General features: G+C 41.2%; 1 protein-coding gene across 11 annotated transcripts in view; it reads right to left on the reverse strand.

Moving 5' to 3' along the window:
- The window catches only part of RUBCNL (RUN and cysteine rich domain containing beclin 1 interacting protein like), a 48878-nt gene extending 36269 nt beyond the window's left edge, over positions 1–12609 (reverse strand). For 4 of the 11 annotated variants that reach the window (XR_003254594.1, XR_003254593.1, XR_003254595.1 and 1 more), the window contains exons 1-5: positions 12531–12607; positions 11985–12044; positions 9657–9756; positions 6156–6833; positions 1120–1205 (exon numbers count right to left, since the gene is read on the reverse strand). Coding sequence is in view for 8 of the 11 variants with exons in the window: in XM_026072190.1 (XP_025927975.1) it covers positions 1120–1205; positions 6156–6833; positions 9657–9756; positions 11985–12044; positions 12531–12581 (975 nt within the window). In the remaining 3 variants the exon portion in view is untranslated. Of the gene's footprint in view, positions 1–1119; positions 1206–6155; positions 6834–9656; positions 9757–11697; positions 11732–11984; positions 12088–12526 lie in introns of those variants that run through there. The other 7 variants (XM_026072195.1, XM_026072193.1, XM_026072192.1 and 4 more) reach the window with 7 other exon arrangements.
- Between the last annotated feature and the right edge of the window lie 1674 nt (positions 12610–14283).

Raw genomic sequence — 14283 nt, forward strand, 5'->3', positions numbered from 1 at the left:
ATGATCTTGCCTTGCTCGGTGACCATGGTTTCAAATCCAGGTATCTACTCAGTGGTCTCTTGGTGACTGAGAACAAATTACTTTGCTTTTGGTTGCCATATTACAGATGGAGAAATGTCACCTCCTTTCTGAAATGCCTTACACATAAAGCGACATGAAAAGCGAGTTCCAAAGTTCCCTGTTTTTTTTAATGCAGCTTAGGGACACTGAGAGCTTCAAATCAAACGCAGAAATTGCCACTCCAGTAAAAGTAATGCCATGCACAAAGATAATCGCCTCTTGGGCCCAGGATGTGATGCTTCCACACCCACAAAGCTGCAAAAGATTCCTTTTCTAGACAAACTTTTAAAGTTCTTTTGTATTAAATCCTACTCATTGCAATAGTTAATAGCATTAACCTCTCTTTTTCAATCATTAGAAAAGATATTAAGGCCCAATTTAGCACACAGTTATATGCTACAGCGCTATCTTGCCATCTTTATCTCTATTTATAGACTCAAATAGGCTGCCTATCTAGCAACACACCCAAACCCATTCGAAACCCCTATGCAAATTAGAAGCTATTAGATACTGCCTTAAATTACTGCAGATGTTACAACTACTGTGCTTGTCATTTGCTTTGTATTTTTTACAGCAACTTCATGAGCTCATCATAAGCACAAAAAAGTCAGCCTCCCCCCTGTCTCCTCACAGTAAAAAACATGAAGCAAATCCTGTCCATATGCTAACTGCAACATAGTTTGGCTCAAGGAATACGTCTGAGAAAATGCTGGAATGAAAAGGGAAATATTTGTGTGTTCTAAAATGTTGCAGTTATTTTAAAATAATTCAAAGTATTTAATTACGATGGATGGAAAGTAAAAGCAAATAAAGAAATGGGTGTTTTAGACTGAAGGGTTGTTCACTTAAAGAAGGGAAGAACAGGGGAAAATACAACATTTTTTAAGATTTTTTTCCATCACCTCTTTTTTTTTCCCCCTAAAGGTAACCAGAGAAAAGAGCATCTATGGAGATTTAGTAACAATTGACAGTAATTATTGAGAAATGCCTCCTGACACTTTATTTCATGTAAAATGGGAAAAAAAAAATTATGACAACAGGTTTTTTTGATGCCCTCACCTTCTCCACGTCTTCTGGAAGCACGAAGATATCCTGCAAGGAACGATTCAAGGGAACAGCGCTTATGTTCAAAGGTGAAGTAGAACCTGTGGGTATAACATGAGCTTTATTAGCTGTTTCTTCATCTACAGTTCCCAAGATGTGTGCAGGGTGATTTCCAGAGAGTAAAGCAAACTTTCTTTCCCAAAACTGACCACAGCTGAGGTTGGACGGAGTGATGAAAGGAGAAGTAGATAGAAATGTGAGAAACAAGTTGGCCTTTATACCCTGGCAACCTGAAGCATGGGTATCAATTGCCAGGAAAACCCGGTTTAACTCTCAGCTAGCTCCTAACCCCTGCAAGAGGAAGGAGCCTCACCCAGCACAGCCCTCATCGATGCATTCCTGGTGGTCCTACTAAATGCATGTGCATGGTAATAAATCCAGGTGGAGCACATGCATTAATCACAGTACTCTGTGCTTCCCAAAATAGCAGTTTTTAGTTTCCTGGCCTTTGCTGCTGAATTACAATGAGTATGAGAAACAAAGTTAATCTCTTTTCCCATTAAGAATGTTTTACTGTGAAGCAGAGAACACATCTGTTTTTCTGCAGGTTTAAGCTGTACTACAGATTGTTTCCTATATATAAGTAAACATAGTCATGTTCTTTTACAGAAAATTGAAGGCACGAAATCAAACCCTATGTTTTGTATTCAAATTACAATCACTGCTACAATAAATTTGCTAGAAGAGTGATGAAGATAATATATATTTTCTGTAAGTGTACAATGCCAAAGTGATATCAAAAAAGATGACTCCAGTTTTGTACATTAACTAATGTTTGTTTACTGTATCCCTCTTCTCTGGTCTTGTACAGACTGATTTCTATTTCACCTACAAGGTCATTGGGGGGGGTTGTGTTGGTGTTTACAGTATAAAATCTATCCTGTCTAAATGCTATCACCATACAAGCCATTTAATGCCCTTGCAGATAACAGGTTTTAATCAAAGACTTTTTTCCAAAAAATTCACCAAAGCTGAATTTCTGTTTGAAAAATCTTAAAAAGGGAAAAGAGGGCCCACAAAACACAAGAATAATTTATGAAGACTAAAGGACACCGGACTCTCAGGACTACTTTAGATTCTTTATAGTGTAGTAATTCTTGTTATGCTGCCCTAAGCATAGTCAGGTATGGTGCTAGAGTGTAGCAAATTAGACTTAACATTTTTGTAGAGAATTGTTAATACTTATTAATACACTGTGCTTATTGAGGAGGAAAACAGGGAAGACACACATACCATGCTGATTTGACTTTTGAAAACACTTTTAATCAGTGCAAAGTCACTATACAATTAGGTTATTTTTGTATCTATTTGATGACTCATCTTACAGAATAAACAGTGTGTGGGGAGATGTAAGTACTGCTAAAGACTAACAGCTTGATAAGAGCTTGCATTCTTATCAGTTACGATAAGAGACAGAACTGGGGCTCTGAATATAAAAGAGCAGAAATAAGGAAATGGRTCAAATGATTCCTTTTTCTCTTTAAAACACCAGCCCCAGCAAACTGGTAAGGGCTGATGTTCAATGCCATTTTGAAGTCTAAATGAAAACTTTCTCTCTTGCTTACTCTTTGCATCCCACTTCCACCTTTTACTAAAGTGAGTGTAAAAAGGAACAATAGCAATTCTGGTTTTGCACTTTTAAACAAAATTTAGTTTTGTTTTACACAAAAGCAGAGTTTTGTACTGTGTGACATCTGGGTGCCATACAGAATTTGTGGGTGGAAAGGAAGGAATGGTGTAGGACTCCAAAACCATGAGAGTTTTACAGTATGTCATGTGTTGCTAAAGATGCTGGATAATGTAAATGAGGGCAAGATGCAGAGTTAGAAGCATTTTTCCTTTTAAAAAAAAAAAAAACATGAAAAGGAACAAAGGTGGAAGAAATTAGTTTAGACAAGATGAGCAGAGGAAAGAAAGGCTAGAGACAGACAAAAAAACCTAAAAGAATGAGGACTCTGAAGGGGAGACTTAATGAGACTTATTTATTGCTCAGGGAATTTAACAGAAGGTAGACATTACTCTGCTTTCCTCATTTTTCTATAAAAGAACGTGTGGTTTCCATACCGAAGCAATCTAGTTAGGACAACTAGGAAAAAAAGGCAGGAAAAAAGATTGGATACAGACCCATACTAAGAAACATGCATTTTGTATGAGCATTTCAGAATAGCATTTATCACTACAGACAGGCTTTACTGGAATCAAGTTTTACTATGACACTTAACTGAACAATTATCACTAAAATTTTCACTCTTTCCAGAGGTTTGGCAACAAATGGAGGATATTGAGGAGATTTATAGAGGACAGCAGTCTACAGGAAGGAGCTCAGTGCATCCAGCAATGGGAATCTACTCCACATCTGACCCAAAATAACCCATTTGCCCTTCTGCTCCTTGGCACCATGGCCTGGAGGCAGCTGAGGCTAAGGAAAGAGCTCTCCTAGGAGCCACAGGAGGAAATGGCCTTGATGCATACAAAGGTTAAAAGGAAGAACTAGCCCTGTGAAGTGCTGGTGACACACCAGCCATGAAACCCCTCAGAAAAAAAAAACAAATTCAGCCACAGACTCCCTGTTAAGGAAGATTGAAACTTTTCAGAAAGCTGTGTGGAGCTGCTGGCCCTTTGAAGTATGAAAAAGTGACAAGTCCTAAAAGGAATCTCACAGGATCAGAAGTAACTCCCTTATTAAATCCCACTGAAAAAAAAAAAGATTTATTTTGATTTAAGTCATCATGACTGTCATCTTGTGCATCCCTCACATGTCCAGCCCTTTGTAATCAATGTATGAGAAACAAAAGTGAGGATCCATCTCCTTTGAAATAGCACATTTCCTTTGAAAGGTTCAATTAGGAGATATGCCTGTGTATTTCCTGCCCTCAAATCATGCATTTTATTTCTTCTTTTTCAGTTTGCCATTTGCTTCCCCTGCCCTCTTTCTCCTGCACCTGGGATTTAAATGATTGAAAGTAACAGTGAATGGCTGATTGCAGAATTTTTTAAGTTGTACAGAAAAGAAATCAAAGTTTGATGCAGACAGAGCACAATGTATAACAGGACCCCCAGCCCCCRTCAGGATTACTTTTTAGATTATAAAAGCAAGGACACTTCTTCAGACACCAGGCTGCCTTCAGCCTYATTGCTGTGATCACCTTCTAGATAAGCAAAAACTTATTGACCCCACAGAAACTTGAGACATATCCCACTTACATCACAGCTTCTCTGTTCTTATACACCTGCCTCATGGTCCCTGCTGACATTTAGAGACTTGGCCAGGTTTTCCAGACTGAGATACCTAAACCTGCATGACTGGCTGAACCCAGCTCCAACCACAGGGTGTTGTTTGCTTCTCCCCACATCTCTGCTGGGCACTTTAAGTCTGTCATGCCTGGATCAGCCAAAAAAATACCCACCAGAAGCAAACAACCATAGTCTTTGCCATACCTGTCGATAACAGCCTACCCCAGAAGGCCAAGTTAATTAAATAATAGAACAGGGACTTTTTAAGAGTTATTAAAAAGCTAATAAAGCTAAGTTATTTTAAAATACTTTAATTTTAATTCTCAATTAAATTTTAATTCTTGACAATTAAAATTTTAAAATATTATTCTAATACTTAAAGCTTAATTAAAAAGCTAATAAAGTAATTAAAAGGATCCTACTACAAGCCTCTGACCCTGCAACGGCATGTGCCTATTTGAGAGCTCAGTGCAGACTGAGGCATTAGATGTGTTTTGAGTGAATAGCCAGATGGTACCAGACCTTGGAAATGGAGCTTAACAGTGTCATCACTTAGCCCCTGATTACTACTAATCAAACAGAGACAAAACAGCCTTTATGCTTTTTATTTATAATACAAAGGCAGGCTGACTGCTACCTCCCACCTGTCTTCCATCCAGTACAGAATCAGGTCTCAGTTGCACCATCTTCTCGGGGCTCRCTATCTAGTAAGATTAGGACATCAGATACACAAAATTCTTTGCAAAAATAAAATCAAAATGCTTCATCTCACTGTAGCAAAGGACACCAACAACATTAGGTGCTAAACACAAGGAGTCTTCTGCTGCTCCGCTAAGTGACTGCAGCCCTGAGCCAAAGTCCAGGAAGGCTGGCACATCTCACCATTACACAGGTGCCATCCCGAGGCCACATTTGCTGCTCCACTTGCCAGCTTTGGGGCACAGGGCTGAACTCTGGTGTAACCCTGACCAAATGGCCCGAACTCATTACTGTGAGGCCCCATGCTGCTGGGGGCTCCATGCCACTGCAGGAACAAGAGGAACCCAACTCAGCAGAGATCAACTCTGCTAGCAGCTTTCAATCTGCTTCATCTGCTCCTCTTCACAGACAACACCCACTCAGTGTGGTGAATGAGGCACGCTGAAGCAGAGGAGGAGTAAAAAGAATTGTGATCTGCATTCAAAGAGGCCACATCTCTGAGAATAGCTGGTGCATGTAAAAAGGGGATGAGAAGTAGGAGGGAAAAATCGTTGAGCCGTAACAAGAATGGCTGTTAACCCAAAATCTGAATCAAGGGGGTCTCCTACCTCCCGCTCATGTCAAACACCAAGAGATGTCTGGAGGAGCCAGTACACATCAGTGAATCACCACCAAACTCCAAGACCTTTGCTATCTGCTTTCAGAATAAGAGTAATTGCGAAGATAAGGTAAAGTCAGTGGTAGTCTCATCTGCTGGATGATTTGCACTGATCACAGCTCAATGATTTTTACATTTTATCATAGGGTCTCTACTAAAGAAGCATTCCTGTGACTGCAGACCAAAAGAAAACTCCAAGCTAGAAAGCCTCATGTTTCACTAACTCTAACACTTGCCTTCATTTTGAGATTTCTTTCTTTCCTCCCACCCATGTTGAATGAGAGCTTTTGTATAATCATTTGCAATTCCCATAAACAAGGCCAATTTCAATTACAGTAGTCCCTCCATTCCCAGTACAGAAATTTTAAAACAAGAGATGGGCCTGTGAATGTAAAGTTACCTGGTTGATCCGATGGCTCTGGCTGGGAAAAGCCATGCAGAGAACTGCAGTCACTGTTGCTAACAGGTGCAGGCTCCAAAGCACCACAGTATTTTAATGGATCTATTGGCTTACTAACTGTTGAATCTGGGAGAAAACTTGTAAAAGCCAAGTCTCGTTCTGRGGGACTGAAAGAGTTTCGATGTTCTTTTCCAGCAAGCACAACAGCTGATGTGACGGTGCCTCCTGTTAATGTTACTTGGGTAAAGCAGTCCTGCTTTAGAGGGGATACTTCTGAAAGAGTGAAACCATTCAAGGAGGAAGTAGCCAGATCCCTGCCAGAATAATGTGGGCAAAATAAAGAATCCAACAGAGGTTTAGAGGAATCACACTGCGTATTGTCCCAACACACCCGATGCCTTGTAAAYCTAATATCTGTTTGTGTATAAGCAGCACTGTGATGTGGGGAATCGCTATCACTGTCATCATTGTTATCCCCATCGCTGCTCTCTTCCCACCGCTCCAGGTCACTGTCTGGATGTTCAGCTCTCTGCATGGTGGTCTGCTCTGACAGCAAAGAGGGCTTCAGACCAGATGCATTTAGAACAGACAAGAGAATGTCTTTGATAGCTTCAGCACTGTCTGGGTATGATCCAAAACTTCCTGCATGTCCAATCACTGCTGGCCTCAAGTATTCATCTGTTCAGAAGACCAAAGAAATCAGTAAGTTAGGAAACAATTTAAAAAAGGCTAATTTACAGCATGAATAAAATGCAATTTTCACTTTTGACATGGGTGAGAAGAAAAGGAAGAACTGAATTCAAGCACCACTCTGTTCCACTTCTTCCAACTAGATCTTGCTTTCTGCAGTCAGGAAGCAATTCTGTCGTTGATAGGGTCATAGGTAATAAATCAACAGTAAAGTAGGCTGCTTCTAGACAACACATACAATTAGTTAAGACTAACGATGGCTGATTGTTAGTGTGCTCGAAAACATCATTGTTCTACAAAACTGGATGAAGTACAACGTAAATAACTATTACAGCCCTGCTATTTACCATTTTCATGTTTTGGTTCTATTGCCAATAAGAGAAAAGGTCACTTGGGGCAGGGGGGAACCACAACACACCCAAAACAAACACACTTCTAATTCCTATTTGTAAACTCCATATCCTTTCTGGCAAATCACAGGCTGTTGAAAGAGGCTTGGGCTCATATCAGTAAGCATTAAGGTTTAAGAAAAGGTTTACTGGAATTACATTGGTATTTCATTTAACCCCTGGAACTACTAAAATTCTGCAACATCTACAGCCCACAACAGTTATTTCTGGAAGATAATCTTACATGCTTCACAACAGATCAATGCACAAAAAAGCTGGAAATCTGCAAGCCAAAGGTGCTGTCAGTGCCTGATGAAATTTGTGAGYTACAAAATTCTATAACCAAAGTAGTTAACTAAGGAAGTCTCCCAACATTATTTAATAAAGTTTTGGAGGCTCAAAACCTGTACAAACTTTAAGAAAAACAATAGGCATTCAGTTCTCATATTGAACCACAGATAGAAAAGAAATTATAGCAAGACATGTGGAGGATCAGAACAGCAGGAAGAAAAAAAAGCATACATTTAGTAATAAAAGGAAAAAGAGGTCAAGTGCTTACAGGTTTCAGTCAGACACTTCCTTCTCACGTGGAGAAGGCCAAAGTAACCTTTAGTTCGTTAGTCAGAGGGGTGGCAACATTTACATGATCCACAAAGAAAATCAGCCAGAGTGAATTCATTAAAAAGCCTCAGAAGGAATAAAAATTACTACCTGCCACAGCCCTAAGTAATCTACTGCAAAATTGGAGTTCAATAGAAAATGGAAAAGCTACCTGTAATGGCAAACATGACAACAGAAGTGTGATGTAAAAGCATACACTGCAATTGGTAGCTATTCAAGAATAAATCAAAGTTCTATACCTTCAACAGAAAGTCTCATAGGAACTGCCATCATCCAAGCAACGAAGAGTTTAGACAAAAGGTTAATATTTTTCAACAAGAAACTATCAACCACATCATGACAAAGTGATCAACTGTCTCCTTCCGAGAAGATAAGTCGATCGTAAAATTCTAAGAATAGATACAAACAAGAAGATTCATTTCCAGTCTAAAGATCGATTACTTATGATCACAAGGAATGGTAAACACCACTGCTTGAAAAAAGCRGCAAGTCTTGCAGACAGCAGACCTTGCCCAGAGGTTGCTCTCCCTGGACACACCTCAATAGAAGACAACAAGCCACTCACCTGCCAGCATGCACTCAAACTGCTTGGTAGATAAGAGTTTGCTAATGAAGGGATCCAAACCAAAACCCATGCACTTTGGAAAAGTAAGTCTATAAAGAGCACTTCTCATCAAGAGAAAGCAGAAAAAAACCCAACAACCATTAAGAACAACACGTAGGCGCTATGGTGCAAGTGTTACTAGCAACAATCTCCACAGTAAAGCCAAGTCAAAATGAGCTGAACAGTTCATCTGTGACAGTGATCAGGACCAGTCCTCTGCCACTGATCAGGACTAAACTCTAGCAGGGATGCAGAAGTAGCTGCAAAACTGCACTTTTGCTTGGCTGGTGTTTGCCAAACAGACTCTGCACTACAAATACCTTGCCTGTATAGCCAACCACTATAGCGCAAGAGCAGGAGTGAGAAAATAAAAGCTAGCTGACTTTCAAAATCCCCCCTCCCCCCCAAAAAAACAAACATACATTTCTATCTTTTCAGGAAAGGAAAGCAATCTGATAACTATCAGATGTTTCAGTTGCATAAATATAACTTAGCCCAGGCTAAAAACATTACCTTTTCTGTGCAGTCACAACATTCAGTCTTGCTGCCTTTAACTCCTCATCTGATCTGCTCTCCTATTGCAAAGGCCAACCCGAGAGCCTTACCGTTTCCTCTCATCCTTCACCTCCACCACTCCAGCATCATGAGCATCTCTAGTACAAGTCACATAATCATGGTGACTTGCTCTGCTAAATATTTGTTCTCTTTTCTCTTATATCAACTAAGATCAAGTTTTAAATTTTTAACTCAGGTTTCTGCACTGCCAAGCCTGGAAGGAAATTTTAAGCCGTTACCAAGAATAGGTTAGTTCCAGTGATAAAAATCTCAAGTTCAATTTTGCAACCGATACTCACATGAGTAATTCTGGTAATTTGTTAAAATCTGAGAATGGAGGTCTTGAATGAGTAAGGAGTTAAAACAACTTCTCAAGAATCATCTGAACAGTTCAAGTATTTTATTCAAGTGTTCAAAATGCTAGCATAACTAAAACAGCCAAACTACCCTTTAAAAGGCAAAGAACCATACTTTCAAACTCTACAATATACTTTGATGTCACATCTTAAAAGCCAATAAATGAGATTTCCTCTCCAATCAGATTTCATTTGTTTAAAACAGATTTTATCAACAGCTTTTACTAGTGCTACTAGCACCAGTAAAAATCCCTAGAGGGAGACATTTTAGAACAAAATGGCATACCTGACAGAACTGAGATTTGAGGTGTTGGAGCAAGACAGCTAATCCTCGCTGGAGTATACACCGAGGGAAYTGAAGAATATGCCGTTTCTGTAAGAGTCTGCTAGATGAATCAGAAAAGCCATAAGAACAAGAACACACAGGCAGACAATTTGGTTATGTGACAACAATACTGCGATGACAGTACCCCCAGTCTCACACTCATCCCATCAGGGGTTGCAGAAGAACACTGTTAACTGCCTGCTGCCAGTCACCAACTCCTGGCAGTGACTGAATTGCCTAAAAGCCTGTCTGGAAAGCTCCCTACAAGCAGGTATTATACAATGAGCTTTCGCATCTTAACTCTGCATGTTGCATTTTACCCAAAGGCAGGTGATCAAAAGCAGCATTTCAGAGCCCAAGCCAACTACTGGTTCTAGTCCTGAGCATTTAGTTACAAAATTAACCACACAGTCTGTTAAGACGGGCCGTTTCCCCTCACCACTTTTAACTATCAAGGCAACCATACTATTTATTTTTTAGAAGCATGTTTTCTTAGAACAGAGATTACAAATACCTACTCAGGTATATGCTCAACTCCTCTACCACAAGCACTGGTTGATTTCAATGAAACTGTTCACAACAGGAGCGTTAAAATGTGCATTTGTCTTACACATGATAAAGTGCTGAAGTCAGAAGTTCATGTATTTGTCAAAACAGCAATGATGAATTGGAAAAGAATTCAAGGAACTGCCAATTTGTAGCTGGAAGGAACAGCCTGTTTAGACACACACGAGCACATAAAGTGCTGATTCCACAACCATCACCTACCTACCTCATCCATGTGCTGCCTGATCTCCCAGTGGTATTGCCTGGGATCCAGCATGGTCACATAGCCATTTCTGTCTAATTTGATATAACATACTACATGGACTTTATGTCAGCAATATGCTTGATTCAGCGTTAAGCGAGACGTGGCACGAATAGATAATACTCAATCCAGCATACAGCCTGCCAATATAAGCCRACAAAAATTTTGGACCCATTCGAACTGGCCGAGCAGGTTTATACCAGATCAGCACTTTGCTTTGTGCAGTCATGGTACTTCTGATTCAGCATTTACAACCCCAAAGCTGGATTTATTGCACTGTCAAATCAGCATAAGCTGAATGAGGGCAAGCAGTTTAACTTAGATACTGAGGGGCTAATTCCAGTAAGGAAGTAAGATACACCCAAACCAGCACAGCAAGAGGTCTCCCAAAGCTCGCAAATCCCATGCAGGGGTCATGCTTTTGTCTCCCGACCCCTTTCCACGGCCCCATGGGTGCGCAGAGCACATCACAGAAACAAGGGGAAGCACTCCCCAGCCCTCCAGCATCCTCTCTTCACCTCCAATTCCCCCTGCAGTCCTGAGGAAGAGTCAGGTGACTCAAAGATCAGACCCAGTCCAAATTCCCTTCAGGCTCATGGAAAGCACAAGTTTCCAAAGCAAAACCCCAAGAAGAATTTCCCTTTTAACTCAAGAATAATGTTTCACAACAGAAAGAGCAGGCTGCATTTCTAGYACTTGGTGTTTAATTACAGCGAAGCTTAGAAAAACATTCTGTCCAGTAACTGATTTGGTACTTTTTTTTTTTCTTTCTTCCCTCCTCTCTCCACTAACACAGAAAAAATGTTGTTTAGACAGACTTTACCACACACAAATACCATATTGCTAAGATTATCAGGTAAAGTAATTCTTACAGGAACTCAGTTATTTAACAGTTAATTTGACAAGAACTTACTTTAGGTAGTCACTACTTTTTAAAATCAGTAGTTAACTGACTCTACCCCACACCACACTGAATATAAATACTTTATTAGTAAGCATAAATGTTTTAAGATAGTATTTTTTTTTAAACAACCCCTCCATCTCTTAGATCATAAAGAACTGGTATTCTGAGAACTTTGATAAAAGATTTCCATTTACTCTAAAAATACYACCATTTAAACAATACCACAGATTGATAATTAAATATTCAAGGAACCTTCCCCCAAACAAAAAATGTAATCAAAGTGTGCTTACCAGAAAATAAGAAAGCAGAGATGCCTGAAGCATACTGCAACATACAGCCATAATTAATAAAAAGGGGTGACAAACAGTTTCACRTTTTTTACAGCATAAATTAGCCATTTTTTTCAATTTTAGGCCTAAATTTCCAAAGTTCAACTCCATAATGGAACTGCTATCGCTTAAAATATAATATTTACCACAAGCACTCCAAATTAAAAGCCACAGAATATTTTTTTGGAAACAGTGTCCCCAGTTAATGAAAACACTGGGGGACTTTTTAGATTATTTCTTTGTTTTACCTTTTTAGAGCCGGAATGTTTGAAGACTTCCGTTCTGGCRTAGCTACCTATAGCTACTGCCTGGAGAGACATGATGGGAAAACATTTATTTTTTGTTAACTACCTGGAAGCAATTGAGAAAGAATTACAATGATTACCGAATTAACCACGATTTTCCACGTGTTTCGCAGACGCTAAATTAAAGCTTATGCTAAAACACTTTTGGTGGTGACTTTGCGCACTTACAAGCTTATAAACTTACTTAAGAGCGCAGCAAAAATGAAAGGCTGTATTACATAGAGAGTAGCTCAGAGAGTTCGTGAAACAGCAAAAATGTTCCTACCACAGACACGCAAAGCACAGCGTATTGCTTAGTCCGTCGCCACCCGAAGTTTTATTATAAAAGCAGAGGAAAGACAGAGAAGACTTAGTCATAGTAAGATTCTTGCGCTCTGTTGTTGTTTTATAGAAAGAAAAGGCTGCTCATACGCCGCTCTGCGCCATACAAAGGCGGCGAGCTGTACGGGCAATGAATTAAAAAAAAAAAATAGTATTTTTCCTACTTGCCCTCGAAAGGCTCCGCAGCGCTTTCCTGCGAAGCGGGTCRGCACCTCCCATGGAGGCGCTTAGCTCCCCAGCTCCCCGCTCCCTCCGCGCGGCCGCAGCCACCGCGGCCCGCGCCGCTCCCATTTAAACCCCAACGGCCGGGCTCGCCCCGCCCCGCCCCGCCCGCCTGCCCTGCGCCGCGCCGCGGCCCCTCGTGCCCCCCCTACCGGGCCGCTCCCGCCTGGGCGCCGAGCTGCGGCGGCTCCTGCGCGACCGCCGTGTGCGAGGGAGGGAGCGAGGGAGGGCGGGGAGCGCCGGGGCTGGGCGGTGCCTTCCGGCCCGGCCCGCTCCGCCCGCAGCGGGCGGCAGGTGGCGGCGGCCCGCGCTGAGACCGGCGGCCCCCCCCGCCTCCCCCCCCCAGCGGGGCCGGTTATCCCAGTGTGGCCCCATTTCCCCTTAAAAAAAGTGAATCCTCTTCCGTTTGTGAGTGTTTTTTTTTTCTCCCCCCCAATCTGTGTGCGGTGCAACTTGATTTTACCTAGGGCTGTGCCATGGTGCCGGGAGACAGTGACCCGGCCCGGCATGGCAGCGAGGATTTTATCAAATCCCCCCCCTCCATGAGCCTAGAAAAGCCATACCCAGTGTTTTCTTTTATCTTCCCTTTCTCTAGCAAATCCGCCAGTGGGACACGGCAACCCATGCCCCTGGTAGCGGAAGGACAGGCCTGATGGCTCAGCAAAATTTGGGGTGGGGGCACACCTAGTGCGGTCAGCTCTGCTCGAGGATTTGCAGCCGACTGGCATGTTAGAAATGACGGGAAGATCCAGTATCATTTAGCTTTAGAAAAAAGATTGAGAGACCACATCTGCAAGACTGGCCTCTTGAGTCGGTTTTCTTCATATAGGTTCAAAACTTGTGCCTGGTAGCTAGTTTTGACTAAAAATAACATGAAAGAAAGCTGAGCTGTAGTCAGGGATCTAAAAAGTTGCTGATTGTCTGTAAAACACAAAAATATGTGCAAGAACTAAAGAAATTGCAAGCCACGAGGAAGTGGAAAGAGCGGGTGAGTTCAGATTACGCTGTGCGGGAATAATGGGAAGCAGTAAACAGAATGCAAAGCAGAGCTGCAGCTGAAAATCGGGGCTTTTGGATTTGTTGCAGTAATTGCCTGCCTTTTCATAACTTATGGGGAGTGATTCAAGCACAGATGTGAACTTGGCCATTAAATAGAGCAATGGATTTGGGCTGTGGAAACTGGTTTAGCCACTGGCCAGGCTGCACGGTTCTTCTCTGAACTCGATCCGGTTGTTATCCCATGCTGTATTTTTCAAATTCCCAGCTGTAACACAGTGATTTCATATTTGTAAAAATAAATTCTGTTTTTGAGAAACTTGAATATTCAGGTGGGGAGGAACAGGTAGGTCAAGTAGAAGAGGCTATACGTTTGTTCCTGGTTCTGCTAGATTTCTTACTTAAGCATGGCAAGAATAGCTGTTAAGTTTGTCATCATTCCTATAAAGTTTTCCAAAACCCTTTTCACAAAAAGCATTATATAAATGCAAAATACTAAATACGTTTGTCTGAGAGCAACACCACGCAGGAAGGGAATGGTAGCATTTCAAAGACTTTCAGATCCCTTTGGTGCTTCTTTTTCTCCACATGGCTCTTTTTATGAAGTATATGTGTATTGCCAGGAGTTTGTCTCATAAAATCTCTGAAAAAAACTTCAAATTGGTAAAGCAGAAATAAGTGCATTTTTTTAGCTATTTGTGAT

This window comes from Apteryx rowi, unplaced genomic scaffold (assembly GCF_003343035.1).
Source record: "Apteryx rowi isolate R43461 unplaced genomic scaffold, aptRow1 scaffold_339, whole genome shotgun sequence".
Classification (NCBI taxonomy): domain Eukaryota; kingdom Metazoa; phylum Chordata; class Aves; order Apterygiformes; family Apterygidae; genus Apteryx; species Apteryx rowi.